This window comes from Ctenopharyngodon idella, chromosome 18, assembly GCF_019924925.1.
Source record: "Ctenopharyngodon idella isolate HZGC_01 chromosome 18, HZGC01, whole genome shotgun sequence".
Classification (NCBI taxonomy): domain Eukaryota; kingdom Metazoa; phylum Chordata; class Actinopteri; order Cypriniformes; family Xenocyprididae; genus Ctenopharyngodon; species Ctenopharyngodon idella.
In genome coordinates this window covers 114,480-141,695 of record NC_067237.1, presented here as the reverse complement: position 1 = coordinate 141,695, position 27,216 = coordinate 114,480, and the positions used below count along the sequence as shown (strand labels likewise).

The window sequence follows — 27,216 nt, the reverse complement described above, 5'->3', positions numbered from 1 at the left end:
GACCTGTGGTTTATGGGGGGGGGAAAGCCCTGTCCTTGTTTTCAAAAAATCCTCTTGCAGCAGCAGTCTCATTTTGAGGGTGTTTTAGTGCTGAGCCGGTAATGAATTTGGAGTTTAACAGAAACGCAGCATTTTCTTGACAGAATCCACTACACAAAAGTATTTAACAAAATCAATGTATCCATTCAACGATTCAATGAAGATGATGAATCGAAGATACACTGTACTCCTTTCAGTATTTATCTGTCAGGTTTATACCATGCTGGCTCAGGTGAGTGATATTCATTGTGTTCCATAAATAACAGAACCTACAGTAGAAGTGTTGCTTTGAAAAAATAGTGCTTTGTTTTTGTATAATTTAAGATTTTGTAACCTGAAAAAGAGCAAAGAGTAGAAGTTCAGTATGATATTTACTGCAAGCCAACTAACAGACCTGTCTAATGACAAGAAACAGTTCTGCAGAAATCATGTTAAATTTGCTTAAATCATGTTTCAGTACAAAGAAGTTCATTCAGAGTAGTAGGTCAAGGGTTAAAGCTAAACGCCTGTGTACGTCATTGTATTTTGGTCACTCTCTTATTATTATTATAATACAGAACGAGATGATGATATCAAATTATTCATAAGCTATTGCAAAAGTATGTTTCAGTGTAAATGCATCTGATTTTATCTGAATTTATAGAAAGCCTAACAGCAGCACCAGTCAAGTTTTTTTTCCCATTATGATAAAATATACCGAAAAAAGGCCCTATATTTTTAAGTTCTTGTCTTTGAAATAGGGGAAATATAAAATCTTGAAACAAAATAGTGAAAAGTCTGACAGACTGTAGGGTTACTGTGTGACTGTTGCACATTTGTTTTTCTGTAGTACTGCACTAGTCTACACAACCACTCTATTCAGAGTATTCAGAGGGATTTGAAGATAAACAACATGGAATGTTCTGATGTGCCCTTAAAGAGAACACTGTTAAAATCAACATCAACAGCTTCTGTTACTGCCCCTCTCAACTAATGTGTCTCCAACACTGGTGCTCTATCAGTTAACCATGTGTTTTCACAGGAAGTTTAAATATTTATCCTGCTTCCATAAGACTTGCAGGATGAAAACATGAAATGAAAAAAGGAAAACATAGTGCCCGTCCCCTCAGTAACAGCCAATGAGAGGGAAGGATCATCTTACATTCAAGTTACAATTGATCATCATGAATAACAGATTAAGAATGAAATATTCACATGAGTGTGTTGATTATCAAAATAAAATACTGTATAAAATCCTTATGCTGCAGAACTCAAACCATAGAGGGTTTGGTAGGATCTCAAAGTAGCAAAATTCAAGGTCATATTGGATGACAATCCACAAGATCAAGAACCAGCCACATTTCTGTACTCTCCACTGTAATCTTTGTATACAAACTGGACATTTGAGCAGTCTGCATTTATGGCCATAATCCCATAATACACATTCAGAGCAGCAGGTCAGAGGTCACAGGCTCCAGATGACCTCATCAGAGTGGAACTCTGCGTGTGTGCCATATCTGTGTCACTACACTAAAAAAAGAAACTAGAAAAGGAAAGTTTGTCAAGACAATGTTTGACATTGGCTCGACATTTTTAAATGATTTTAGAAGCTTTTAGATTAAAAGAAATATTATACAGATTACACAGGTCATATTGATCAATGGATGGACAGACGGATCGGCAGATTGTGTGTGTTTACATTTGCAATGTTTGACAGTCTTCTTTAATATGCAATAACAGAAGTAACATCAATGTATTAGCATTTCAAAATGCAATTCACACATTACATCTGAGATGACTGTCTATTCTATTCATTTCATTACAATGATCTAACTATCATTTGAAACAACTGCTCAAAATGATAACTGTTGCGTCACTCTTATTGCATAGTTTTAATGAAACTGGAAAACAATATTCCATGCTTAGATCATGAAAGTTTCACAATAATGAGATCCATTGACACCAATTACTGTGGAACATGAACCAATTGGATGTCATTATCTAGGGATCTAATATTTCTTCATCATTGTTATTCAGGCACTCTTTCTAGGGTCCCATGTTCCACTTTTCCAGACCATGTTTTCAGATTTGTCATTACTCTGTGTATGCTGGCCCTTGTAAAGAGAACCCGTGGACGAAGCCACAAGACTAACCTAACAGTGTACTAATACTCTAATGAGAGTTAGTTGACATGTATTTGCAAAGTTAGTAGAATGTCTGAAGTGGACCATCAAAATAAAGTGTAACCAGGTTCTGAAATGAGTGCCAAAGTGATTATAAAACTAAACACTTAAACTATTATAACATATACGAACATGAATTAGCACTGTAAGATGGTTAAAGGTAAAATAGATTAGAGAATAAAAGCATGATTTTATGGCAAAATTTGGAATTTAGCAGATCAACAGCAGAACAAAATCATCAATTCTTTCATTTTAGCACATCTTAGTGAAAAGGGGTAGGTCATAAATTAATAAGACTAAGCTTGATACTTGCATGTCTCAAAAGAGATTGTCCTGCTGCAATTTATTGAGGCTTCAGTTGATCTTAGCTGGAAGTTGTATTGATGAGAGAGAGAACCAGACTGATGCTGAGGGTCTTTGATGAATGAAAAGATAAGCCGCATCCTGGCGCAAATCTGAACCTTTGTGTTCTTAGACAGTGATCTTTAAACAGGAGGTAAGAGAGCCAATCAGTTGTATTTTTGGAGGTTAAGAGTAAAACTTTCAATATTCTTATAATATTACTATGGGCAGAGTTACCGGAGTTAGTAATGCATTACAATTCTTTTCTTAATACATTACAAACTAACATATCATGAGATGGTGAAACCGAAATTTCCATTCATTCTCAAGTGCTTATATATGATGCATTGGAATAAAAAGGGCTTATTTGTCTGTTTAAGAGTGAATGAAGTTTAGTTTCCTTTGAGTCATAAAACAGTCTTATCTTGATGATGTTTCTTTGCTGCTATGATAACCAGAGGGCCGGTTCTGGGAGTGATTCCACAGATACCCTGGTGTCCGGTTCGCTTGTTGAGTGAGGGGTCTTGTGGATTCTTCATGAAATATAACAAAAAATTGTGTGTCATTTGTTTTAGGCACCACAGCCTGTTTTTACTGTACTGGATCCTACCGTATGGATCTGAACATATTATGCAAAAACAGTAAGTTGAGAGTAAATTCTGCGACCATGATGGTAGTACGCGTGTTTTCTCAGGACTGTCCCAGTAAGCAAGACCTACAGAACTCAATTCAACAGGCTCAGAAACTGCTTTCATCACAGGAAGCTTCATACATGCAGAGTCTTCGTACTTTGAGGAAGAAACTCAACCTACTGCATGACAGAGTCACACGTCTGCCCAATAAACCAAAGAACTGTAAGTAAATGACAGGTCTAACTGAATAACACATGGCACACATGCTTAATTTAATTTAAAGAAACTCTTAACATAACTCTTAATTTAAAGTGTCTACCCTTTTTTTTTTTATCTTCCACAGTCACTTGCCCTAACCTGGACACTCCTGTTAATGGCAGAAAGCTGGGGAAAACTCTGTTCCCTGGCCATGAAGTGCACTTCCTCTGTGACGTGGGCTATGAGCTGGTGGGCTCAGAGACGCGACAGTGTAAAGACTCACTCAGCTGGAGCGGTCAGCAGCCTGTCTGCAAAGGTGTCAGGAGCGAAACAGTCCTTTATTCTGTGTATCTAAATCCTCCTCAATCACATCTGTCTCTGAGGCCCTGTTTCCACCTGGTAATAAAATGCGTTTTGGTCGATTGGATCACAAGTAGATGAGGGAGACACATTCCCATTTCCACCTAGTATTGTAATCCGTCTCTTTTGACTACTTTCAACCACTTCTGTCCTGATTTCTTCGAAGGGAAGGTCTATGGGCGGGTAAATAAATTTTTGTTTTTTTTTAGATGTTTTGATCTAATGGACACAATAAGCTCTCGCAATTTACATATGAACGTGATGAGAATGGTGAGAAAACATTGTGCTTGGTACGTTTTTCGTCTTCAAACCAAACTTGGGTCTTCAGCCGACAAAGTTCAAATCCTGTCTGGTTAGAGCGTTTCCCACAGTGTTTACACATTAGGTCAGCAGGCGGAGAGTAGGCAGTCTTTTGCGCTGTTCGAATACATTTAACCACATGAGCGTTTACACTACGAAAGCAATCCGGTCTAATTCGTTTTCGACTACCTCTGGAAGTGGTCGAAAGTGGACAAGCTCAAAATGTTTTAGACCAAGTTTACACCTGTATTTAGCATCATCTACTTGTGATCCGATCGACCAAAACGCATCTTAATACCAGGTGGAAACAGGGCCAAAGAGTTCTGATGTACTCAACCTCATGCTGTTCCAAACCTGTATGCATTTTTTTCTTCTGTAAAACACAAAAGATGGGTTCTATTGTATGGTCAAAAAACTAAACAAAACAACAACTATATTTTTTAAAAATATATTATTTTGTGCTCCACAGAAGAAAAAAAGTCATGCAGGTTTGGAACGACATGTGGGTGAGTGCCAGAATTGTCATTTTTGAGTAATCTATTTAAATACCCTTTAAACTATGGAGTAGTAGTTTGTACGTCCCTTGTGTGAACCCTAGTTTGAATTTAAGATCTTACAAACGGCTGGTGGAAACCTACCATCTTCTCTGTCATCAGAACTAACTTTCTGTTCCACACTAGAGAAAACCTGTAAACGTCTCAAAATAAATAGTCCGTAGTTTTATATTATGTTGCGTTCAAGTCATGAAGAAAGATCGTATTTACAAGTTGAACGCACATGGACACTACCACATTGTCGTTTATACAAGCTGGAAGCTCGGGATATTCTTTAAGCCCCGAAGTTTATGAGATGGGGGTTGTGTCAGTGAGAAACATGGCAGAATACCACAATACTTAAAGGTATTTAGTAGTGATATTGTCAGGTTTTCTATTTACAACGAAGCAAGCTAACTGCCTGCACAAAATATGATAGCATTGTAATATAACAAAATAATATGCAACGATGAAGTGGCTTCATAAGTTAATTAAAAACATAAAAAAGCAAAACACACCTGATGCACATTCTTTGTTTTTTATTTTCTAGAAGAAGTATAAGTTAAAATCCTTGCTGTATTTTTGTGTACTTAATTAAGAGAAGGTACACCGCCATCTGATCTGACGAAAGTGACTTGAACACACCATTACTTTTACATTTGTATTTAAAGGGGTGGTTGATTATGATTTCACAATTTTTAACTTTAGTTAGTGTGTAATGTTGCTGTTTGAGCATAAACAACATCTACAAAGTTACGACACTCAAAGTTCAGTGCAAAGGGAGATATTTCTTTTACAGAATTCTCTGTTTAAGGACTACAACAAACGGCTGGTAGGGACTACAACAAGCTTCTTCCTGGGTAATCACTAACCCTAAAATTTACATAAACCCCGCCCCCGAGAATACGCAACAAAGGGGGCGGGGCCATGTTGGGCTGCTTTAGACAAGAGGAAGAGTTGTTGTAGTAGAGTGTTGTTGACATGCCAACATTTTACGCCGGACTGCTTCACAAACGAGAGTCAATTCAATGAAAAAAGATTAACATGACGGCACATGCTAGTGGATGAGTTGAATCAACTCCACAGCAACTACATAAATTTATCCACTAACCATTCAGAAACATCCAGTTTCATTCTAAAAGTTGTAACTTCTTCCTGAGTCTCTCCATCAGTGTCGACTCCGGTTTGAACAATGTAAGGCTGAACACCGTTATTGACAATCCTCATTTTGGCTGCGTGAGATTCTCCAGCTTTGTTGTTGTTGAGCGACCGAAGCGCGAGCTGTTATAGCTACGCCCTCTTCTGGATTTGCATTTAAAGGGACACACACAAAAACAGCGTGTTTTTGCTCACACCCAAATAGGGGCAAATTTGAGTATGTGGACACTCCCTTCTAAAAGTTTAGAGTTTTTGTTTGAATCTTTGTTGCAGCAGATTTTGGAGGGCCTTTGCTTTTCCGACATGTTAATACTACTGTGCACAAAACGAGGTCCATAACGAAAGGGTTTACTGGGGAAGAGCTTGACTGGCCTGCACAGCCCAGACCTGAACCCCTGCTGAACACCTCTGAGATGAGCGAGGCCTAATCACAAGAGACTGCCTCTTGTGTCTTGTCAAATATTTAATTTCAAAAGCATGAATTCCTCCCTTTACTGCTATAACAGCTTCCATTCTTCCAATAGACATTGAACATGTATTTGTTCCCATTCGAACACCATCAGTGAGGTCAAGGGCTCGCAGTTGGTTTTCCAGTTAATCCTGAAGGTGTTTGGTGAGATTCTCTGGGTTTTGTTCAGGCCAGCCAAGTTCTTCCACACCAGACTTAGTAAACCACATGTATATGAACTCTGCTTTGTGCACAGCAGCGTTGACATGCTGGAGCAGAAAACAACCTTCCCCAAACTGTTGAAGCACAGAATTGTCTAGAATGTCATCATAGGGACTTCCAGTGTCAACAGACTCTTGTCCATATAGTGTATCACTGAAGCAGTGAGAAAACGCACATCTCTGTGACAGCACTAGACTCAAGCAAAAAATAATCTGACTGGATTACATTGCTTACAGCAACTTTCCCTTCTCTGTAATGGTTTTGCTTCTAGAATTTGAATTCTCACTGACTTTCTCTCCTCTCTCAGATATCGACGAGTGTCTTTCATCACCTTGTGCCAACGGAGGAACTTGTACAGATGAAGTCAATGGATTCAGCTGTTTCTGTGCCAAGGGCTGGGCTGGACCTACCTGCCAGTCTCCAACACCGACATGTTGGTTTGCATTTGATCGGAAGCTTTTTGGAGCACATTTATAGGCTCTGTTCAGAAAAGTTTTACAAAACTTTAAAACGCTTTTATACCATCAAAAATCAATTTAAAGCTTATGTCCAATCTCCACATGCCGAAAAAAGCCTAAAGATATGTCTGCTGATCAATCAAAGATGAGATATGATCCTGTTACACATCACATATGGCTAACATCAGTTCATATTCCTCAGACAAACGCTGTTTGAGATTATTTTTGGGCGGATTCAGAAGTCTTTCATCTGGGATCAGGGGTGTCTGAGAACACAGTCTGGGAAGTTATAAATCTTCACCTTAGAGCACACATATTACATAACATTTAAAAAATCTCAATCCATTTCACAAGTGTATGCTTTTGCAAGTTCTTGTTTGTTTCAATACTTGCACAAAAACACATTTTAACTTAATTATTTAATTATTAATTATCATTCCCTCAAGTCAGACACTTGATTTAGTACATTTTTTAAACATCAGTGTATTGTTTGACTATTCCTCGTTGAGTACTTTTAACATTATTCTATTTAATGTTATTGATCATTGTTTCTATACATTTTTAGCATGTGCACTCAGATGTGTCAAGCATGAACCATAAATCTTAGGATTCATGCTGAAATCTTACGATTGTCTCTGTGGTGCAGAAATAACAATTTACCTGCTCTTGAAATCTGAATCTCTCTGCAGTTTTTGTCAATATAATGAACACGTCACCTGTCGTTGGCGGCGGAGCTGCGGCGGCCTCCTCCTTTCCTCTGACCCACACATCTGCTTTCCTCCGTCAGCCGAAATGCAGCCAGGTTCAGGGCACGACCCACTGCACCTGTGAGCCGGGGTTCACCATCTCCGGCCGCGAGAACAGCGTCTGCACAGGTACGTTTCTTCAATGATTACTGTAACCAAAAACACTCAAGTTATACACAATCACTGTTTATTAGCTGTCAAAGATCGAAATCTCAGCTAAAAAGACCCATGCTGGTCCAGGCTGATCTCCCATTTCTCCCATTAATTTTAGCAGCCAATGCAGCTGGTGGCGTTGCGAAGGGTCTTCGATGACAGATGGCTCATTTCTATCTTCCATGGCTACTCCCGCCACTTTATTCTTCGCCAGCTTGTGATGTTTTGGTCTATGTCTTTGGGACCAGCTATGCTGATCCTTTCAGTAGGGACAGAAATGTTGTTCTTCCATCCAATGACATGTTTGTTTCAACCTGCTCATTCCTGGATGTTTCTGTATGTTTTTTCCTAGACATTGATGAGTGTAAACTGTTCCACACTGGGCAGGCGGGCCGTTTGTGTTTACACGCGTGTGTTAACACTGCTGGCGGCTACCGATGCACCTGCCCTGTCGGTTACAACGTGACCCGTGATGGCCGGAACTGCAAAGGTCATTCATTAATAGCAAAAGATGCACTTGGAAAACACTATGGTCTGGATTTTATTCTGATCCTGTTCTTCTGTGTTTACTTTCAGATATTGACGAGTGTGGATCCAGGCAGAACAACTGCACGCGCGACCAGCTCTGCATCAACACCTACGGGGGTTTTCAGTGCGTTAAAGTGGAGTGTCCACAGATACGGAACGCCACCTATGTTAAAACCTCTCCAACGTAAGCAAGTGTACAAAGCACTTTTATTTAAAACAAAAAACAAAGAAACATGTGAAAAACGTGCTTTCTCCGAGCAGGCGCTGTGAGAGGAACCCCTGCCCCACGGACAGCCGGCCTTGCTCTCGGGCGCCGAACTCTGTGTCCTACCATCACATGTCTGTGGTGTCCAACCTCTCTGCTCCGCGGGTCATATTCCGCGTGTCGGCGGTGAGAATGATAGGAGACACGCTTCGGTTTGCATTACTGGGAGGCCGCGGTCGACGCTATTTTACTGTGCAGCGCTCCGATCGTCAGACGGGCGAACTGCTGCTGACCAGTCCGGTACAGGGTCCCGCCACACTGGACATAGAGGTGGAGATGAGCGAACTGGAGAGGAGAGAACTGCTGGGGCGTTACATAACCAAAATTACAATTTTTGTCTCACCATATGAGTTTTAGAGTTTGGTTAAAGAATTAATATCAACAAGAAATCTGGCATCCTTGCATTTGTTCTTCACCAAACAAATGTCCCAAAAGAAGTATCAAGCTTTGTTTGTCATCATACGACACAGAGATTGAAACAGAGTATGTGAGAAGAGAGTTTCTCACAGCATTTTGTGGTCAGTTTCACTCTGCACCGCTCACACTGCTTGACCAATCAAATCAGAGGATCAGAACCAGCAACAATCACTGGTACAGTCATAACCTATTTTTACTTTGCTTAAAGCCAAACGTGTGTCTGTAGTTGGACATATAATAATGAATATAGTTGTGTCATACAACATAATTAATATAAGTGGGACCATAATCCTCTGTAGTCTGTGTTGTAGTTTGAGTCATTGAGAGAGCAGTCCTCTAAACTGAGCTAATATTTATTTTTAGCCATTAGACCAATAAATGATAAGTATCTTCCTATAGATGTACCTTTTCATTTTAATGCTTGCATCTTTTTGTCATTAATCATGTTCATGTCTTCAGGGCTGTCCACAGATTAAAGTAATAAAAATTTGGAATTTGCTCAAAGTTGCCTCTGAATTATATTGTACTCACGCAGTTAATCTTGGCCATCTAAAAATGTAGGTGGAAAGCAGGAAATTCCTCACTGCTGAGTTTAAAACATTTCAGGCAGAAGCCAATCACCTGAACATAATGTCATGTGACTCCAAAATATACAGTTTAAGTCCATTTCACAGTTTTAAGTGACTTTTAAAAAAGAATCAGACACTAAAACAGAGCACAGTGGAGCACAGACTCACACACTAACAGACACACTCACACACACACACACACACACACCAAATGAGTCATTTCTTAATTTAAATTTTTATTCATGAAAATCAAACTTTTGTACAATATATGATATAAATACAAAGGCAAGATGGCCAGAAGGATCTTCTTTACTGTAGTCCGTTTCGGCCTGCTCTCTTTGTCTGACATTTAAAAAACACAATAGGTTCAAGCAAAGCGTAAGGTGCACATCCTCTCCTCAGCTGAATCTAACCCAAACCAATTTATTCCCATAGATCATTTGTTCTTAGATTCGCAAGCAACTACACAAAACCCTGTTACAAATAATGAATACATTCAAACAATTCTGTCTCACAGTCAAAGTTTTACACTCACACACACACACTCACACAGAGAGCGAAAGAAAGACAGCTAAAGGATGAGAACATTTAAATGTTTTAGTACATATTATTCAATATGGCTGGATAAACATTAGTGATTTATTTGTATTGTGTGTTTAAAAAAAAAAAAAAAAAAAAAAAAGACATACTTTACTCTTATTTCACCTCAAAATCAAAAGGAAAAAAATCAGAAGTTGATTCTGGGCTGAAATGTGACTGGAACATGTTTGTTATGAAATTCCCTCTTTCTCTAATCAGTGTTTGATGGTGTTTGTCGTCGTTCAAACACACACTGATCCTCACTGTGCAAAGATGCTTTTGATTTATAAAGGATATTCAATGTGCAATTCTTTGTGCATTTCTATATGAAAGTTTTTAAATAACCCTTTAAAATAGAATCGCACAGATGATGTAAATAATGTGCTGTCCAAACAATGAACATCTCAACAATATTTCAAATACATATCCATAACCAACTGATCAATAGAGGATCATAACGCCATACTGATGGACCCAGACGACAGCTTTCCTTTTGCACTATAAACGGAGTCATTACAAGAGACACACGCAACTAAACACTCGCAGTTCAAGACACAACGTACACTGACACAACACAAGACCAACTTCCTGTACTTCACTTCACACTGTGAAATGCTGCAAGGCACTTTATAAAAGCGTCGGTCGAGGCTCTGTTCTCTGTTCATTTTTCATTAACGTCATTAACATCTGCATGATCTCAGTGCCTCCTCATTTAGTATTGTACTTTTATTACAAAATAGTGTTGCACAAAGACTTAGAAAGACTTCTCCAGTTTTCACCAATTAAAAATCAATGATTCAAACGGACATTGATTGTCTCGTGGCAATCTGATATCCATATAAAATCCCTTTATATTAAACCATGTGACATGGAAAAAAGCCTCAGGGACACAGCCTATTGCTCAAGAACACATTACTGGACTATTAACAGACTATTAAAAAGACTTTCTTTCTAAAGTCAATTATACTTTCAAATAATGACAATGCCAAACCCAAACAAATCCCACTTTAGCTGTCAAAACTGGGGCAACTTCCGTAACACCATGTGGCTCCTTCATGACGCACATTTTTAGGTTTTAGAAATTCATTGACCAAATTCATCAACTCTTTCAAACAAAAACATATATATATATATATATATATATATACACACACACACACACACACACACATATACAGAGAGAGAGAGAGGTAAACGACACATAACAAACATGATGTGGTGTGTAAAGGACTTCAGGAGGTCCTACGGAGACTGTGCAAAACTCAGACATGCGGCACTACTGCCTCTGGCTCTCGATTCGCTTCGACCAACTACAGCGCAGCATCTTCACTTGCTCTGGAAGTTGCTGAGCTCCATGTCATCCTTGCGCCGTTTCTGTTGTGCAAACAGCGAGCTGAATGGGTAAAGCTTGGCTTTAGCTGGGAACTTCTGCCCAGCAATGTCCACCTCATAGTCGCCTCGGTTAATGAAATCAGGGGTGATCACGGCCGGAGAGCCGTCCGAGTTTGTGTGGCTTAAGAAGCCGAGACACACGTGGCGCTCTAATGTGTAGCTGTAGGCGCTGCTGGTGGTGACGCCGACCAGCTCGCCGCTGCGGTAAATGGGCTCGCCCCACCAGGGCCAGAGGTCCAGCTCTGTGTCGTGATCCTCCAGCACCAGCATTACAAAGCGCCGCGTCACTCCCTCCACACGCTGCCGCAACAGAGCGTCCCGGCCCAGAAAGTCTGTGTCCTACAAGAGCGAGGGATCAGTGAATGAGAAAATACAAAGTACAACATGTCATTGGCCACGGAGGGAAGGGAACACACAGACATTGGTCGTTTCAGAGTTCAGGTCCTTTACAGTCAAAGCAGATGATCCTCATGTTGTTCCGGTCACTTGTCATGTAGGACATTTGAGGGATATAATCAATGGTAAAGTATAAATCTGATATTTAATGTTAAAAAGTGAGATTATGTATAAAAATAACCCTCTGTTTTTTTTTTTTAGGTGAATAAGCTTGAGTGAACGTTTTTTCACTCAAAAACTGAGCATCAGCTCAGATCAATGAGGCCTACGAACAATGAGATAAGAAAAAAAGAGAAAAGAAAAAAAGAAATAAAACCTGTGCTAGTTGAAAGAAAATGAGTTGATAAAAATATTGAATCCAATAATATATTAATATGGCATAATGATAATAATGAGAGATTTACAGGCAATTTTTAAAAGGCTGGCCATTTTTGACCTGGAACAGCCAATTATGGCGCTTTTCCACTGCATGGAACGACTCGGCTCAGTTCAGTTCGGTTCGGCACCGCTCGCTTACTTTCGGATTGCTTTTCCACTGCAGTTTAGTACCACTTCAAAGTGGGTGGGATTATAGACTGATTGTTATAGTTGCGCCGCCTTTACTGCCGTGGATCCGCTAATCGGCCACCAACGAGTCACTTCGTCTACTGACCACGATACAGTCATTTCTTTTTTCAAGTTTCCTGCAATGGTTGTTTAAAGCAAGTCATTTAAAAAAAGTCGCGCGAACAAATGATACTGCGGTGGCTGTTACTGACTATTTAAATCTAGCGGGTTTAGTGTCCAACGATGCTGGTAGTGATGATTATCTCTGACCAATCTGTGATCTGCAATGTTTACACGTCACATTTAGTATCGGTTCGGCTCGCTTGGAACCTCAACCGAGGTGGTACTATTTAAGCGTTTATTCCTTACTGAGCCGTACCATGCAGTGGAAAAGCGCCATTAGGTGAAGGGTTTTCAGCACGGCACAAGGGTTAATCAGCGTTTTTGTCCACAGGCAGCACTTTTGAACGTGATGCCTGGATTACACCTGCAATACCAACCTTCATGTAAACACAGGTTAGTACATGTAAACAGGTCAAAAATATCCTTAGCTCTTGCAGTGTAAACGTCCTGTGCTGAACTGCGGCACCTATTTACCAAAAAGAACAGTAACCATAAACTAGATGTATTCTTTTAAGAACAGTATGCTGGGATGTTGCAGGTAGTTGCTAAGCTGTTCTGAGAGCTATTTTGCGTGTTGCTCAGTAGTTGTTAGAGCATTCTGGGTATGTGCCAAGTGGGTATCTGGTCCAAGTCAAAAGAGATTAACTCAAGAGTGTGAGAAACTGACCTTGTCAAATTTGACCCTGAACTCTCGTCCGCACTCCAGCGGGGTGGTGAAGGAGTCCAGATCCTGCCCCCAAAAGGCAAAAAACTTCTCTATGCGCAGACTCCGTAAAGCGTAATAGCCTGCGTTCCGGATCCCATATTTCTGCCCGACTGACATCACTTCATTATACACATGCAGTGCATACTGGGAAAAGGAGAGCAACATCTCAGATGAAATGACTGATAGAGTCAAAACAGTCAAAAACTACAGAGAAATCTGCAACAGTCAGTGTGACTTACCTCTATAGGGATATACAGCATGAAGCCCGGCTCTCCGGTGTGCGTCATACTCATGACTCTGATGCCATTGGCGTATCCCACACTCATTTCCTGCAAGACACCATCAGAGTGCGAGGAAACTCAGAAACTGTGTCCCAATTCAGAGGCTGCATCCTTTTTTTAACAGTACATGGTGTTGATAATGTTGTTCATTAGCTATGACTACATTAGTTCTGACTGTCAGAAGGAACACACCTCGCACCGCACACGGTTAGGGTTAGCAGTCACGACCCCAGTGGACGTGACGTAACCACACAAAGAACCACATTAATCATGCTAACCCTAACCACGCAAAGACAAACGACATGAAACGTGACTTCCCGCCCGGAAAGCTCAAACTATAAATACAGTGGGTACGGAAAGTATTCAGACCCCCTTAAATTTTTCACTCTTTGTTATATTGCAGCCATTTGCTAAAATCATTTAAGTTCATTTTTTTTCCTCATTAATGTACACACAGCACGCCCATATTGACAGAAAAACACAGAATTGTTGACATTTTTGCAGATTTATTAAAAAAGAAAAACTGAAATATCACATGATCCTAAGTATTCAGACCCTTTGCTGTGACACTCATATATTTAACTCAGGTGCTGTCCATTTCTTCTGATCATCCTTGAGATGGTTCTACACCTTCATTTGAGTCCAGCTGTGTTTGATTATACTGATTGGACTTGATTAGGAAAGCCACACACCTGTCTGTATAAGACCTTACAGCTCACAGTGCATGTCAGAGCAAATGAGAATCATGAGGTCAAAAGGAACTGCCTGAAGAGCTCAGAGACAGAATTGTGGCAAGGCACAGATCTGGCCAAGGTTACAAAAAAATTTCTGCTGCACTTAAGGTTCCTAAGAGCACAGTGGCCTCCATAATCCTTAAATGGAAGATGTTTGGGACGACCAGAACCCTTCCTAGAGCTGGCCGTCCGGCCAAACTGAGCTATCGGGGGAGAAGAGCCTTGATGAGAGAGGTAAAGAAGAACCCAAAGATCACTGTGGCTGAGCTCCAGAGAAGCAGTCGGGAGATGGGAGAAAGTTGTAGAAAGTCAACCATCACTGCAGCCCTCCACCAGTCGGGGCTTTATGGCAGAGTGGCCCGACGGAAGCCTCTCCTCAGTGCAAGACACATGAAAAAACACCTGAAGGACTCTAAGATGGTGAGAAATAAGATTCTCTGGTCTGATGAGACCAAGATAGAACTTTTTGGCCTTAACTCTAAGCGGTATGTGTGGAGAAAACCAGGCACTGCTCATCACCTGTCCAATACAGTCCCAACAGTGAAGCATGGTGGTGGCAGCATCATGCTGTGGGGGTGTTTTTCAGCTGCAGGGACAGGACGACTGGTTGCAATCGAGGGAAAGATGAATGCGGCCAAGTACAGGGATATCCTGGACGAAAACCTTCTCCAGAGTGCTCAGGACCTCAGACTGGGCCGAAGGTTTACCTTCCAACAAGACAATGACCCTAAGCACACAGCTAAAATAACGAAGGAGTGGCTTCACAACAACTCCGTGACTGTTCTTGAATGGCCCAGCCAGAGCCCTGACTTAAACCCAATTGAGCATCTCTGGAGAGACCTAAAAATGGCTGTCCACCAACGTTTACCATCCAACCTGACAGAACTGGAGAGGATCTGCAAGGAGGAATGGCAGAGGATCCCCAAATCCAGGTGTGAAAAACTTGTTGCATCTTTCCCAAAAAGACTCATGGCTGTATTAGATCAAAAGGGTGCTTCTACTAAATACTGAGCAAAGGGTCTGAATACTTAGGACCATGTGATATTTCAGTTTTTCTTTTTTAATAAATCTGCAAAAATGTCAACAATTCTGTGTTTTTCTGTCAATATGGGGTGCTGTGTGTACATCAATGAGGAAAAAAAATGAACTTAAATGATTTTAGCAAATGGCTGCAATATAACAAAGAGTGAAAAATTTAAGGGGGTCTGAATACTTTCCGTACCCACTGTAAATAAAATCATTATTGTCGTGAATGGGGCTTAGGCACACAGACTGTGTTGAACACTGATTTATTTTCATGTTCCTTAATAATTGACTTTTGTTTTTAACCCAAAGGTCTTTGAACAGATTGTTGAACAGAAGCACTGGACTCACCTTACAGAACAGAGAGGGGAAGTGCTCTGGAGTCATGGACACATATGACAGTTCAGACAACACGTCCATGGCACGCGGACCAATCAGATTCAGAGCTACAGAACACATGGCACAGATTACTGCATCACACTCAAGGGTATGCCATAAAGGCTCATTTCAGACATTTATTCTCTAGTTCACTTATAAGGCTAGTCTATTGTTTACTTTTCTAGCTTTGACGGAAAGTTTTCCTGATTTGAAAAACAATGTAAGTTGGGATCGTCTGATGTATTGATCTTACCTGTGTACTTCCAGCTGACGTCCTCCAGGTGGAGCTGCGGATCGTTGGGCATGTGCTTCTTAATCCAAGACCAGCAGTGAACTTGTTGATCAGTGGGTGAAATGATGAAGAAACTGTTGACAGAAGTTGATGATGTCAATATGATGAACTGATCTGGATTAGTGGAGAGTCTGCTTTTGTGGATCTGCTGTCCTGTTTATTTGGTTAATGCAGTTCTGCAGATCTCTGCTTTTTGCTCTTGTTTTTTTGTTCTCATAAGTAAAAAAAAAAGCCACCTCAGTCAAAAATGAGATAACGATACTTAATGAATGCTCTCCGCGCATAGTATATGTTCATCAAATTCTTTCACTTCAAACCCACTAAATCCCAGCGTCAGCCCATTCAGAAGTACCGTTACTTAGACAGAAACCAATACAGAGCCTGATAAAAATGCTAATTTTAAAGAAAAACGTCAGATGGACTTAGAGGCTTTTGCATCTGAAGTCTTCAAATATACAGTTATTGCAATATAGTATAATATAAATGTATTGTACTTTAAAACATAAACATTTAGCTTTCATGTCAAAAAGCCCTGCTTTATCGGAAGTGTCACTCTTTGCGAACCTGTTTTTGCTGAGGCGCACCACGCTGCAGTCGTTCTCGTATCCTCCTTTCTCGTTCAGCATGCCCGTGTGGACGATGTGCCCGACCGGCACGTCCAGGTCATTGGCACACAAACGCTGCAGCAGCCGCAGGGCCTGATCGCCTGCAGACTGAAACACACACATCAGTCACAAAAGAGCTGAAGACTGGAAACCTCACAGAAGATGATGTGTGGAAGCTTGTTTTCACCACGGAATAAAAAAGTAAAAAGGTAATTGCCACTATTTATCTCACAATTAAGACTTTTTCCCCTCAGAATTGTGGGGAAAAAAAGTCAAACATTTACTTTGTTTATTTTTATTTATTTCTTCCATAATGATACGACAGACTCATCACAATAAAGAGAATCAGGACTGAACGGACTCACTGTGAGCTCAAACTTGGTGAAGGAGGACATGTCAATGACACACACCGCCTCCTTACAGCACTTCACCTCCGCTCCCACGATATCAAACCAGTCGGGCTTGTAGAAGGTCTTACTCTGATCCAGTGCCAGTAAATCTGTGTGGATTGATGCAGACACACGAACACCTCAATGACAGGGACGCTGAAATATTACAGCTGGACATTTGTTTTCATATTTTAAAGTGATAAAGAGTGCTGATCATTCATCTGCTAAGCTGTGTCCATGCTAATCTGTTAAATGCTGACAAAGTACACTGCTGGTTAAAAGTTTGGACAATGAGTAAAATACTTTTGCCAGATTGAAGAGCCTCAAATATAAGAGAGTACATTTTTCTGGTCAATACATAATACCCATTTTCCATCTAAAATATGCAAAATAGTAATCTTGAGTAAACATTTGACTGGCTTTGTAGAATCAAACCCATCAGTCTGTACCGATAGTGACAGAAAATAACCTAAAGTAAGAACTCGGTCAGACTCGAATTCTCACCCTTCCCAGCCGGAACAAAGTATTTGGCTCGCTCAAAGCCGTGTTTCTCCATCCAGCGTGCTCCCTGCGTGTCCAAGCGGTCGTACAGAGGACTCGTGCGCAGCTGCCGGCCCGTCTGGAAGTCCCAGCGAGGAACCTTCAGTTCATACAGGAGTGCTGATGGAGCCACACACAAGAACTAAAGATTAAACACCCAAATAACAAGAACAAGCACAATAGCCAACAAATAAATACACACCTAATGCCTAGAGAGCGCTGTCATGTCTGCGCCACTAGTGGTACATTTGAGGTTGAGAGATCAGATAGCGCGAGGCGTTTCGCTGAAGGAAAACCCTTAAAGGGCCTGATATCCTCACAGCAATGTTCTTTTTCCTTCTTTGCTTATGGGTGGAAAGAAGCTTAAAATATATGACCAGCGGTATATTGTTAGCGAACATCCAGACACCGTCTACACTGAGAGCGACGTTTGTAAATATGTGCTGCACTTTCCTCTCAATAACAAAATGAACACACAACAAACATGAGGAAACAGCAGTTCAGAAAGCATTTGATCTCAGTGATGTGGATGTTTGCAGCAGCTCTGAGATTCACAGTGTCAGTGTCGCTTTCAATTACAATCACAACTTCAGTTCCCACTAAAGCGGCTCTCCGGTGTGCTCATGTTTTTCAGAGTTTGCTTAGGCGAGCTCTTTCAAACTCCTGAAACAAACTCCAAACTAACTTTGTTTTGCCTGATTTTGTTGAAAATGGCATCATAGTTTGTTCTTCAAATTCGCTTGAAGAATATCAGGGCCTTTACAGTCAACTGGCATGTTGTTAAACAACAGAACAATTCATAAACACTGTAATTCTGTCTCGCACAGCCTCGTTTTCATTCCTGTTGGATATGAAATATGGCGCTACCATGACTACAAATAAATATAGCTTCAGAGTTTGTGTTTTGAAGCTATATTTAGTTGAACAATGAAAATGACTTGACTACATATAATTGTTTTGATGTATTTGTTTTCTTATTTGATGAAAGTGTCATCGCGAAGCGTTGTTTCGGCCCGTTCAGCTCTACTCTCATTCTGAATCAAGTCTTTGTTAGTAACACTGTCTAATACTCACGCATCACTTCCATCACTCGATGGCGCAGGAAAGTGCGGCTGCTCTGCAGGTTACCGAAGCGCTTGATGTCCAGAGGCCAGACATTGGCACTGGGGTATCCGTATGTAATCCACTCCGCCAAATATCTGCGGAAAAAGAAGCTATTATGAACTTCTCAAACACTAAGCTGCAGAAACGTCCAGCTGTGTCGCTTCCTTACTTCCCAGCTCCGCCAGCAAATGAGAGGCCGGATGAGTTCATGCCCGCCAACACAAAGTATCCATATATCCCCGGCGTTTCTCCCATCAGGCAGCGCATGTCTGGAGTGAAGGATTCTGGGCAGTTGACCAGCTGCTGGATCTCACAGGCCTCCAGCCCGGGCATCCGGCGCAGCAGAGCGCTCAACATGGGCTCTGTGGGGAAACACACAACAAAACTCACAACGCCTTCATCGAGAAGACTGCAAGATCGTGACCGTATACATGTGTGTTTCCTGGCAAACACAGCTGGTATTAAGTAGCGATTCAGAGATTTATCTGCGATTATCTGCAAATCTCAAATAAATTATGCACTATTATAATCAAAACAAACAGAGGATGTGAATCCTTGTGAATCCAGGGAAGAGTTTTCGGGAAGGTCCATTTTATGTGCAAATTACAATTACTAACCCTACAAATGTTTATGTGTAATGCACACAAATTTAGTTTTTTGTTTTTAATAAATTGGCTATTAAGAAATCTGACCGGCTGGTAATTTTTCATCTATCAGCGATCTTTGCTCGTAGGCTAAAAAGTTTTATATCCTGCATCAGACTTATAACTTACAGGGTGATAAAGCCAATCTGGTTTGTGGGTCATTATGACAGAACAAACTGAAAGACGACCCGCCGGAGCGGACAATCACTCCGCTGCCCTCTCGACACCTAAAGTTAGCAGCCGATCTCAGCGGTTGAGCAACGACTATTACATCGCAGAAACTCACTCACAACACCCATTTAGATGAACAAACGTTAACAAGATCAGCAGTTTACAAGACAAATGCTTTCATGCTTTCAAGTGAAGGCAAGGAAAACATGTAGAAGAGTTCAAGTAGAAGACAAGGACAGACAGAGACAGAGGGAGAGGAGGGGTGATAATGAAGAATAAAGGTCAGCAAATGAGCTGGAAATATCCGCCTCTGTCCTCGACAGAAAACACAGCAGATCACATACTGAACAAGTCTCTGAGTTACAGTGAGACCCTGCAGGAGTTTCACACACAACAACAACGTCACCATATGATGGCACGTCTATAAACCTTCCTAAATCTGGGATGTGAAACTAACCCTAACCACAAATGTTCATAAACAACTAGTCATGAGTTGTGCGAACTAGTGGATGTTAAAACACTTTGTTGATAGATATGCATGTATTGCACATTGTTAAAAACAGTGAGGCATGTTATTTTGAATATTAATTAGCAAACTGGTTCTTGATTTTTTTGAGACATTTCCTTTCCCCGTTTAACACACGCAGAGTCTGCATAAGAGCGGTTTCTGAAATAATGTGCTACACAAATAAATGACTTGACTTCATCTAGATCAGTTCACTGTAGAGTGTGTCAGATATTCGTCCCAGCGGGAGTGTTTTTAATGTTTCACTTTCCTATTTCCATAGTGAAAAAAAATCAAATTTTGAATTTTTTTCCTCTTTATTCAATATATTTATAAGCTCGTCGGTCAGTAATAAGAGGCTCTTTTGGTGGGTGTGATCATACCGGGCCGCTCAAAGCGAACTGCGGTAAGTCTTCAAACATCCCCTGTGGGTGGATGTTTGAAGACTTACTGAGTTCAAACACTATGACCACTTGTCTAACAGGTATCCTCTGGTATCCTCAGGTACCTGCGGATGCCTGGGCTCCACCAGACCTCTGAAAATTATATCCGGAACCAAGATGTTTGCAGCAGATCCTTTAGGTCAATATTTCACTCTACTGAAGTGCTGTAACTCTTTATTATCACTGTATGTTCCAGTAAGCGTTTACCAGAAAAAAAAAACAGATGTTTGAGAAATACATACACCAAGATTCAGTGATATGTCATGTCTGGAAAGTTTTAGAGCTCAAGCAACATTCAAACGGAATGTTTGCACTACTGTTATCATACGTTTATGTTTGTTTTAGAGCCTGATACTGACACCTACATGTCCTGGATGACAGGCATAATTCAGAAATATCTGAAAACCACGATTGACCGATCAAGCATTACAGACAGTCGTGGAAACAGAGCTTGCACTGTATGGAAAAGAGCAGCGTGAACGACCTGCGAAACATGATGGCGAGTGAATTTAATTTCTGTCTGAGCGGTTGTATGTGCATGTGAGTTCAGCTCACCAAAGTGATCCCAATCCTCCTGCATGTTCTGGATCTCCAGCTGGTTGCGGCCCTCAGTAAAGATGGGTTTAGGGTTCTTCTCAAACCCTCCAGACAGGATTCCTCCATGCCAGGCCCGAGCATAGATCCGTCCGTCCATGTCTATCACCACTACAAACACACAAGACTACAGCTATTCACACCTGCTTTACCAGCACTTTCAAATGGCTTGTAACAGTTTTGAAACACAGATGACGAGTGATGACGCAGCCTTTAACCTCAGATACTGATTTTAAAATTAAGCGCATTGTTGGATGGGCGTCTGGCTAATGACAGGCGTGTGGAGGGAATGCTGTGTGATGCGTCACCTGGGCTCTCGGGCCGTGTGGGCTCAGACAGAGGTTTAGTGAGCAGGTAGAAATGTTCACAGCCATGTAACGGAACAGACACTTTGACCTCGCTGCTCTGACCCAGCTCATACGCCCACTGAAAACACATCAACACACCACAGAACAATCAGAGTAACCACGGCAACAATTACTGTACACCTAACGACACAAAAATTTACATAATAAAATAAAGTGTTACACTATTGTAGTATTCAAAACTTTGTCCAAGTGATGATAAAAATAATAAGTATTATAATTTTTATTAAAATATTATTTCATTTTAAAGGTACACTATGGCCCTCTAGCGGTCAAGAAGAACATTGTTTTGGTTGTGCTTCAGCTCTGCGACTTTACAGATGAAAATGGTTCTTTCTCATAACTAAAAAAAGAGATTCTCCAACTGCTCATAAAACACTCACTACTAGGCTTATAGAAAGGATCTCAATATGACTAGCTTAAGACTTTACTGTAGCTTTACCCATTGATAGACAAGGTACTTCCTTGAGAATAAATGACAGCACAACTGTTCACACAACCATAATGAAATTATCTTCACAACTCTGTTAGAGAGCTACACATGGCAGTTTATCTGTTCAATAAAACACCTTACTCACCTGATGAGTAATAAAAACACCATCATCTCCACGTCACTTTTAAACCATTTCAAATCCCTCAGTTCTCGTCATCTCCGAAAAGCCAAGGCGATGTTGATTCTGGTTTATTACGAGCTCTGTCACGTTCTCTTTACGCCCGCAGACTCTCCTCTGTTTGGCGTTTGTTTAAAACAGGTGATTCCCCGGAGGTTGGAGATTTAGCTGCTCCATGTCAACCTTTCTATAACTAACCTGTGCCACTCCCACACCAGACACATGTCAAAACAGCCGGAGCAACAGTTCTCTATTTACAGATATGATGAGACACACACGGGTGAGGGATGTGTATGTGTACGCAATTTCCCGCGAAAACCATTCTGTCAGGTCTAAAATATAAACACTTCTAACAGGCTTGCCATAGTGAATCAGGGTAAGACAAGAGCGCGTTTTGGAAGTAGCAATGATGACAAAAAAAAAAAAAAGTTACATAGTGTACCTTTAAAGAAATAGTAATAATACTATTATACTGTGAAACAAAACAATCAAGTCCAAATTTAAAAAATAGTAATAAAGACTTTCAGTTTATTTCAAGACCTACATTTGACTGAATCCTGGACATTTGGACACCTTTTGTGTGGAAGAGCACATGAAGAGACTGACCTGTCCAGCACAGTTCACAAAGTATTCACACTCAATGGATCCCCGGTCTGTCTCCACCGCCGTAACGTGACCCCTCTTCACCAGGACCTGATTCACACTCGTGTGTTCATAAATCTGCACTCCTGACATACGAAAAACCAATGAAACAACCAAGATAACGAACATCAGTAAAACTGGAACGGCTGCATTTTGGCCTTTGTCCTACCATGAGCTGCCGCCGCCACAGCGAGCGCGTGATTGACATCCGGTGGTGAAACGACACTGTCGCCTGGCAGGTGAAGAGCTCCTACAAGATCATGAATATTCACCAGTGGGTGGAGCTGCGCCACTTCTTTGGGTTTGATGACGTCACAGCTGACACCGAGAACCCTGGAGACAGAGACAGCAGATGAACCTGTTTTGTGATTTAAAGTCTCAAGTGCGGCCACATTTACTGTTGCTCAATAACTTTTAGGGTTAGGGTATTTCATTCGTCCTCTCTGCTACGCTCTGAAACACTCTTGATTCTTGAGTGTAAATAATCACGACAAAGTAAGTCTGAATATGTGAAACACAAATGAGTGTTTCAGTGAATAACGACAGTTCACTCAAAAATGAAAGATCATATTCTGTGTTTGTGTTCTGGAACAGAAAGTTTTGGATCGATATGAGGGTAAAGTTAGAGTAAAAGACGACAGGATGAATAGTAAGTCACTGTGTTGTGAACACATCTAGAGGTCAGGAGGTCAGCTCACTTCAGCCTCGACGCCAGACGCTTCAATGACAGGAACCGATCCTGATTCTGAGCCAAACACAGAGAGCCAGTCCGTACGAAACCTGGAAAACACACAAGCGCCTAAGTGAATTATTTTATAACATGGAGCACATGTGAAATGTTTTCTTTGATAATCAGGTAAGCGATCATTCATGGAGTGATGGCATGTTCTCACCCGTTTTAACGCCCGTCTCTTCTTCCAAACGCTCATAGAGTGCGTTCGAATAATCTGCCATTTTACTCTCAATAGAAAGAGGTTTGGCAACGCTGACTATTCCCGCACAAAACCGAGTTGTACCGGCTCCAAGTCTACAACAGATACAAACAAACAAACAAACAAACAAACAGGTAATGCCATTATATTAATGATAAATTATAGCTTATATGGGGTCAGATATTATTTACTTGTATGTATATATGTATAGATAGATAGATAGAAAAACACTCACCTGCCCTGCTCCAGCAGCACGATCTCCGTCCAGCCCAGCCGGGCCAAATGATACGCCACAGACGTGCCCACCACGCCGCCTCCGCAGATGACCACGCGGGCATGAGCGGGCAGGGCCGTGGGCGGTGGGTCCGTGCTCAAGAACCGCACTGATCTCTGTCCGCGCAGACGAGCAGGTCGGGCTCCGGCGTCACAGAACCAGCGGGGCAGAAGAACAGGGGACAGAGTCCGGACGCTCCACGCACCGCTGCGCATGGCTCTGCCGCCTCTACACACACACACACACACACACACACACTGAAACACAAGACTTCTTTACACCATGACAAAAATTAATATTCAGTAATATATGACTGCACTGACGCTATCAGATGAGAACAAAACTTGAACCAAATCGATCTGTCTTCTGTAGAGCAGCTTATAGCTGAAATTGAATTTGTCTCATATTTGATGAAGTTTGATCAGTGATTCTGTTATTCTCCTGTTTATTACTGTGAAACAATCTGTACTGTATAAAGCGCTGTAGAAATAAAGCTGACTTGACAACATATCAGCATCTATTGGCTACTTTCATGGTAAAATCCAGGTAAAAATACAGGTGCTGGTCATATAATTAGAATATCATCAAAAAGTTGATTTATTTCACTAATTCCATTCAAAATGGTGCCACACTCTAATCAGCTAATTAACTCAAAACACCTGCAAAGGCCTTTAAATGGTCTCTCTGTCTAGTTCTGTAGGCTACACAATCATGGGGAAGACTGCTGACTTGACAGTTGTCCAAAAGACGATCATTGACACCTTGCACAAGGAGGGCAAGACACAAAAGGTCATTGCAAAAGAGGCTGGCTGTTCACAGAGCTCTGTGTCCAAGCACATTAATAGAGAGGCGAAGGGAAGGAAAAGATGTGGTAGAAAAAAGTGTACAAGCAATAGGGATAACCGCACCCTGGAGAGGATTGTGAAACAAAACCCATTCAAAAATGTGGGGGAGATTCACAAAGAGTGAACTGCAGCTGGAGTCAGAGCTTCAAGAACCACTACGCACAGACGTATGCAAGACATGGGTTTCAGCTGTCGCATGCCTTGTGTCAAGCCACTCTTGAACAACAGACAGCGTCAGAAGCGTCTCGCCTGGGCTAAAGACAAAAAGGACTGGACTGCTGCTGAGTGGTCCAAAGTTATGTTCTCTGATGAAAGTAAACTTTGCATTTCCTTTGGAAATCAGGGTCCCAGAGTCTGGAGGAAGAGAGGCACACAATCCATGTTGCTTGAGGTCCAGTGTAAAGTTTCCACAGTCAGTGATGGTTTGGGGTGCAATGTCATCTGCTGGTGTTGGTCCACTGTGTTTTCTGAGGTCCAAGGTCAACGCAGCCGTATACCAGGAAGTTTTAGAGCACTTCATGCTTCCTGCTGCTGACCATTTTCATCATTTTCCAACAGGACTTGGCACCTGCACACAGTGCCAAAGCTACCAGTACCTGGTTTAAGGACCATGGTATCCCTGTTCTTAATTGGCCAGCAAACTCGCCTGACCTTAACCCCATAGAAAATCTATGGGGTATTGTGAAGAGGAAGATGCGATATGCCAGACCCAACAATGCAGAAGAGCTGAAGGCCACTATCAGAGCAACCTGGGCTCTTATAACACCTGAGCAGTGCCACAGACTGATCGACTCCATGCCACGCCGCATTGCTGCAGTAATTCAGGCAAAAGGAGCCCCAGCTAAGTATTGAGTGCTGTACATGCTCATACTTTTCATGTTCATACTTTTCAGTTGGCCAAGATTTCTAAAAATCCTTTCTTTGTATTGGTCTTAAGTAATATTCTAATTTTCTGAGATACTGAATTTGGGATTTTCCTTAGTTGTCAGTTATAATCATCAAAATTAAAAGAAATAAGCATTTGAAATCTATCAGTCTGTGTGTAATGAATGAATATAATATACAAGATTCACTTTTTGAATGGAATTAGTGAGATAAATCAACTTTTTGATGATATTCCAATTATATGACCAGCACCTGTATAATAGTTCAAAAAACTACTCACAAACTTAAAACTTTTAAGATCCAACTCTGAATTTAATTATGTTGCAAAAACTCAGTTCCTGCAGCATTTGTTGTATATTTTGTGATTTATGTAATTATAAGTGTCCGCTGTACATTAAAACCAGGCTTACAGACTCTTCTCACACACACACACACACACACACGAATGCTGTCAGGTGTCATGATACAGTGCTACTGCTTTCATTGATTTTGAGTGGATTGAGTGACTGAGAATTGAATTCATTTACATTAAAGCAGCTCTTTGTGTGTCTGCTCGGACTGCACACACACATTTCAAATGTATATTTAAGTAAACAAACGCTTTTTCACATACTGATGACGTAAACACTGTGTTTAAATATAACCTGCAAAACATTCACACGCATGTATGATAAATGGAGATCTGAAGGTCACATTATCACGAGCATTAACTTTACAGAGTTATACTAATTTATTATTTAATTTTCACCATCATTATTGATCTGTTCCTGTGTAACTTCTGCTACTTTCTACAAATACGAATTAATGAACAAAATAACAACACGAAAGACAGAGAAGATAAATAAAGAACTATTACTGTCTGATTAATATTAATGAGCATTTGACACAATTGTGCTCATACATGTCACTGTATATTACGTTTCATTATGTTTATGCTTATATTTTGTTATTTATTGACATGTAGCCGTTAGCTTGAGGCCTGTAAGGTGATTCTTCGAGGAAAAACACGATTAAACGCGTTCGTTTTTCTCTTTAAATGTCCTGACAGCTCTGTGTGTCCTGAAGTAAATTATATGAAATCATTTATTACAGGAAGGTGATTCTGCTGAACGTCAAACTGAAGATTTAGAGTCAAACTCAACAGCATTCGAGCTAAAACACGATCCCATCTCATAAAACATCAACGTGCATGTAAGCATTAATGCCGAGAGACACATACCTGATGAAAGGTGTTATATGAGCTCAGATCTGATCAGATTTATTAATTTAATTTGTGTGACAAAAGCCAAGAGTAACTTTACTACAGCTGCAGATCAGCGGAGTCTGACCATACTGCGCATGCGCGGAACAACCAGCCGAATGATTGACAGCTATGAGCTTCGCACACTTTATTATCGCCTCAGATAAAAAAACTAAAAAAACTTATCATGTTATAAAAGAAAAGCATATAAACTACAATAATCCATATCAAAAGAAAAAATAAAATAAAATACGTCTCGCAAACTACACAAATCGAAAAATTGTACAGCTCATATCCTGTATTTACACAGTTTACAAATGTTTAATTGTTTCTAACGTATTCACCTTCCATAAATAATTTAATATTTATTTAAAAAATAAAACCGCTTCTCAACAACATTCAACCAAAAATGGTCTATCATCAGCTCAAGTGTTTGCTGTTTTCATA

The 27,216-nt window shown here is 40.8% G+C and overlaps 2 protein-coding genes across 3 annotated transcripts; one reads left to right on the top strand and one right to left on the bottom strand.

The window, feature by feature from the left end:
• The first annotated feature begins 128 nt into the window (after positions 1-128).
• Positions 129-9,539, top strand: LOC127499472 (fibulin-7). Its single transcript, XM_051869821.1, has 8 exons — positions 129-271; positions 3,238-3,397; positions 3,519-3,689; positions 6,702-6,827; positions 7,542-7,727; positions 8,104-8,241; positions 8,328-8,463; positions 8,541-9,539. Exons 1-8 carry the CDS (start codon positions 176-178, stop codon positions 8,899-8,901), a joined length of 1,374 nt encoding a protein of 457 aa, XP_051725781.1. The 5' UTR covers positions 129-175; the 3' UTR covers positions 8,902-9,539.
• A 654-nt stretch (positions 9,540-10,193) lies between these two features.
• pdpr (pyruvate dehydrogenase phosphatase regulatory subunit) lies at positions 10,194-26,906 on the bottom strand. Of its 2 annotated transcripts, none has more exons than XM_051869819.1 (18): positions 26,749-26,906; positions 23,761-24,027; positions 23,487-23,620; positions 23,292-23,373; positions 22,763-22,926; positions 22,558-22,679; positions 21,284-21,401; positions 20,937-21,086; positions 18,788-18,980; positions 18,589-18,713; positions 17,479-17,634; positions 16,951-17,084; positions 16,545-16,693; positions 15,942-16,054; positions 15,662-15,756; positions 13,512-13,601; positions 13,234-13,416; positions 10,194-11,840 (listed from the first exon to the last, which is right to left on the bottom strand). In XM_051869819.1, exons 2-18 carry the CDS (start codon positions 24,012-24,014, stop codon positions 11,436-11,438), a joined length of 2,667 nt encoding a protein of 888 aa, XP_051725779.1. In that variant the 5' UTR covers positions 24,015-24,027; positions 26,749-26,906; the 3' UTR covers positions 10,194-11,435. The 2 variants fall into 2 exon arrangements, with proteins under 2 accessions (XP_051725779.1, XP_051725780.1); XM_051869820.1 differs by having other exon boundaries at positions 23,761-24,056; positions 26,749-26,903.
• Between the last annotated feature and the right edge of the window lie 310 nt (positions 26,907-27,216).

Excerpts from the sequence above, each read along its gene's own strand:
- pdpr (XM_051869819.1), bottom strand. The coding sequence starts at position 24,014 with ATGCGCAGCGGTGCGTGGAGCGTCCGGACTCTGTCCCCTGTTCTTCTG. Across the intron at positions 21,402-22,557 it reads TTGTGAACTGTGCTGGACAG|TGGGCGTATGAGCTGGGTCA; the intron begins GTCAGTCTCTTC and ends ATGTGTTTTCAG. Across the intron at positions 18,981-20,936 it reads GGAGGATTGGGATCACTTTG|AGCCCATGTTGAGCGCTCTG; the intron begins GTGAGCTGAACT and ends GTTTCCCCACAG.
- LOC127499472 (XM_051869821.1), top strand. The coding sequence starts at position 176 with ATGTATCCATTCAACGATTCAATGAAGATGATGAATCGAAGATACACT. Across the intron at positions 272-3,237 it reads TTTATACCATGCTGGCTCAG|GACTGTCCCAGTAAGCAAGA; the intron begins GTGAGTGATATT and ends GTGTTTTCTCAG. Across the intron at positions 3,690-6,701 it reads TCAGCAGCCTGTCTGCAAAG|ATATCGACGAGTGTCTTTCA; the intron begins GTGTCAGGAGCG and ends CTCCTCTCTCAG.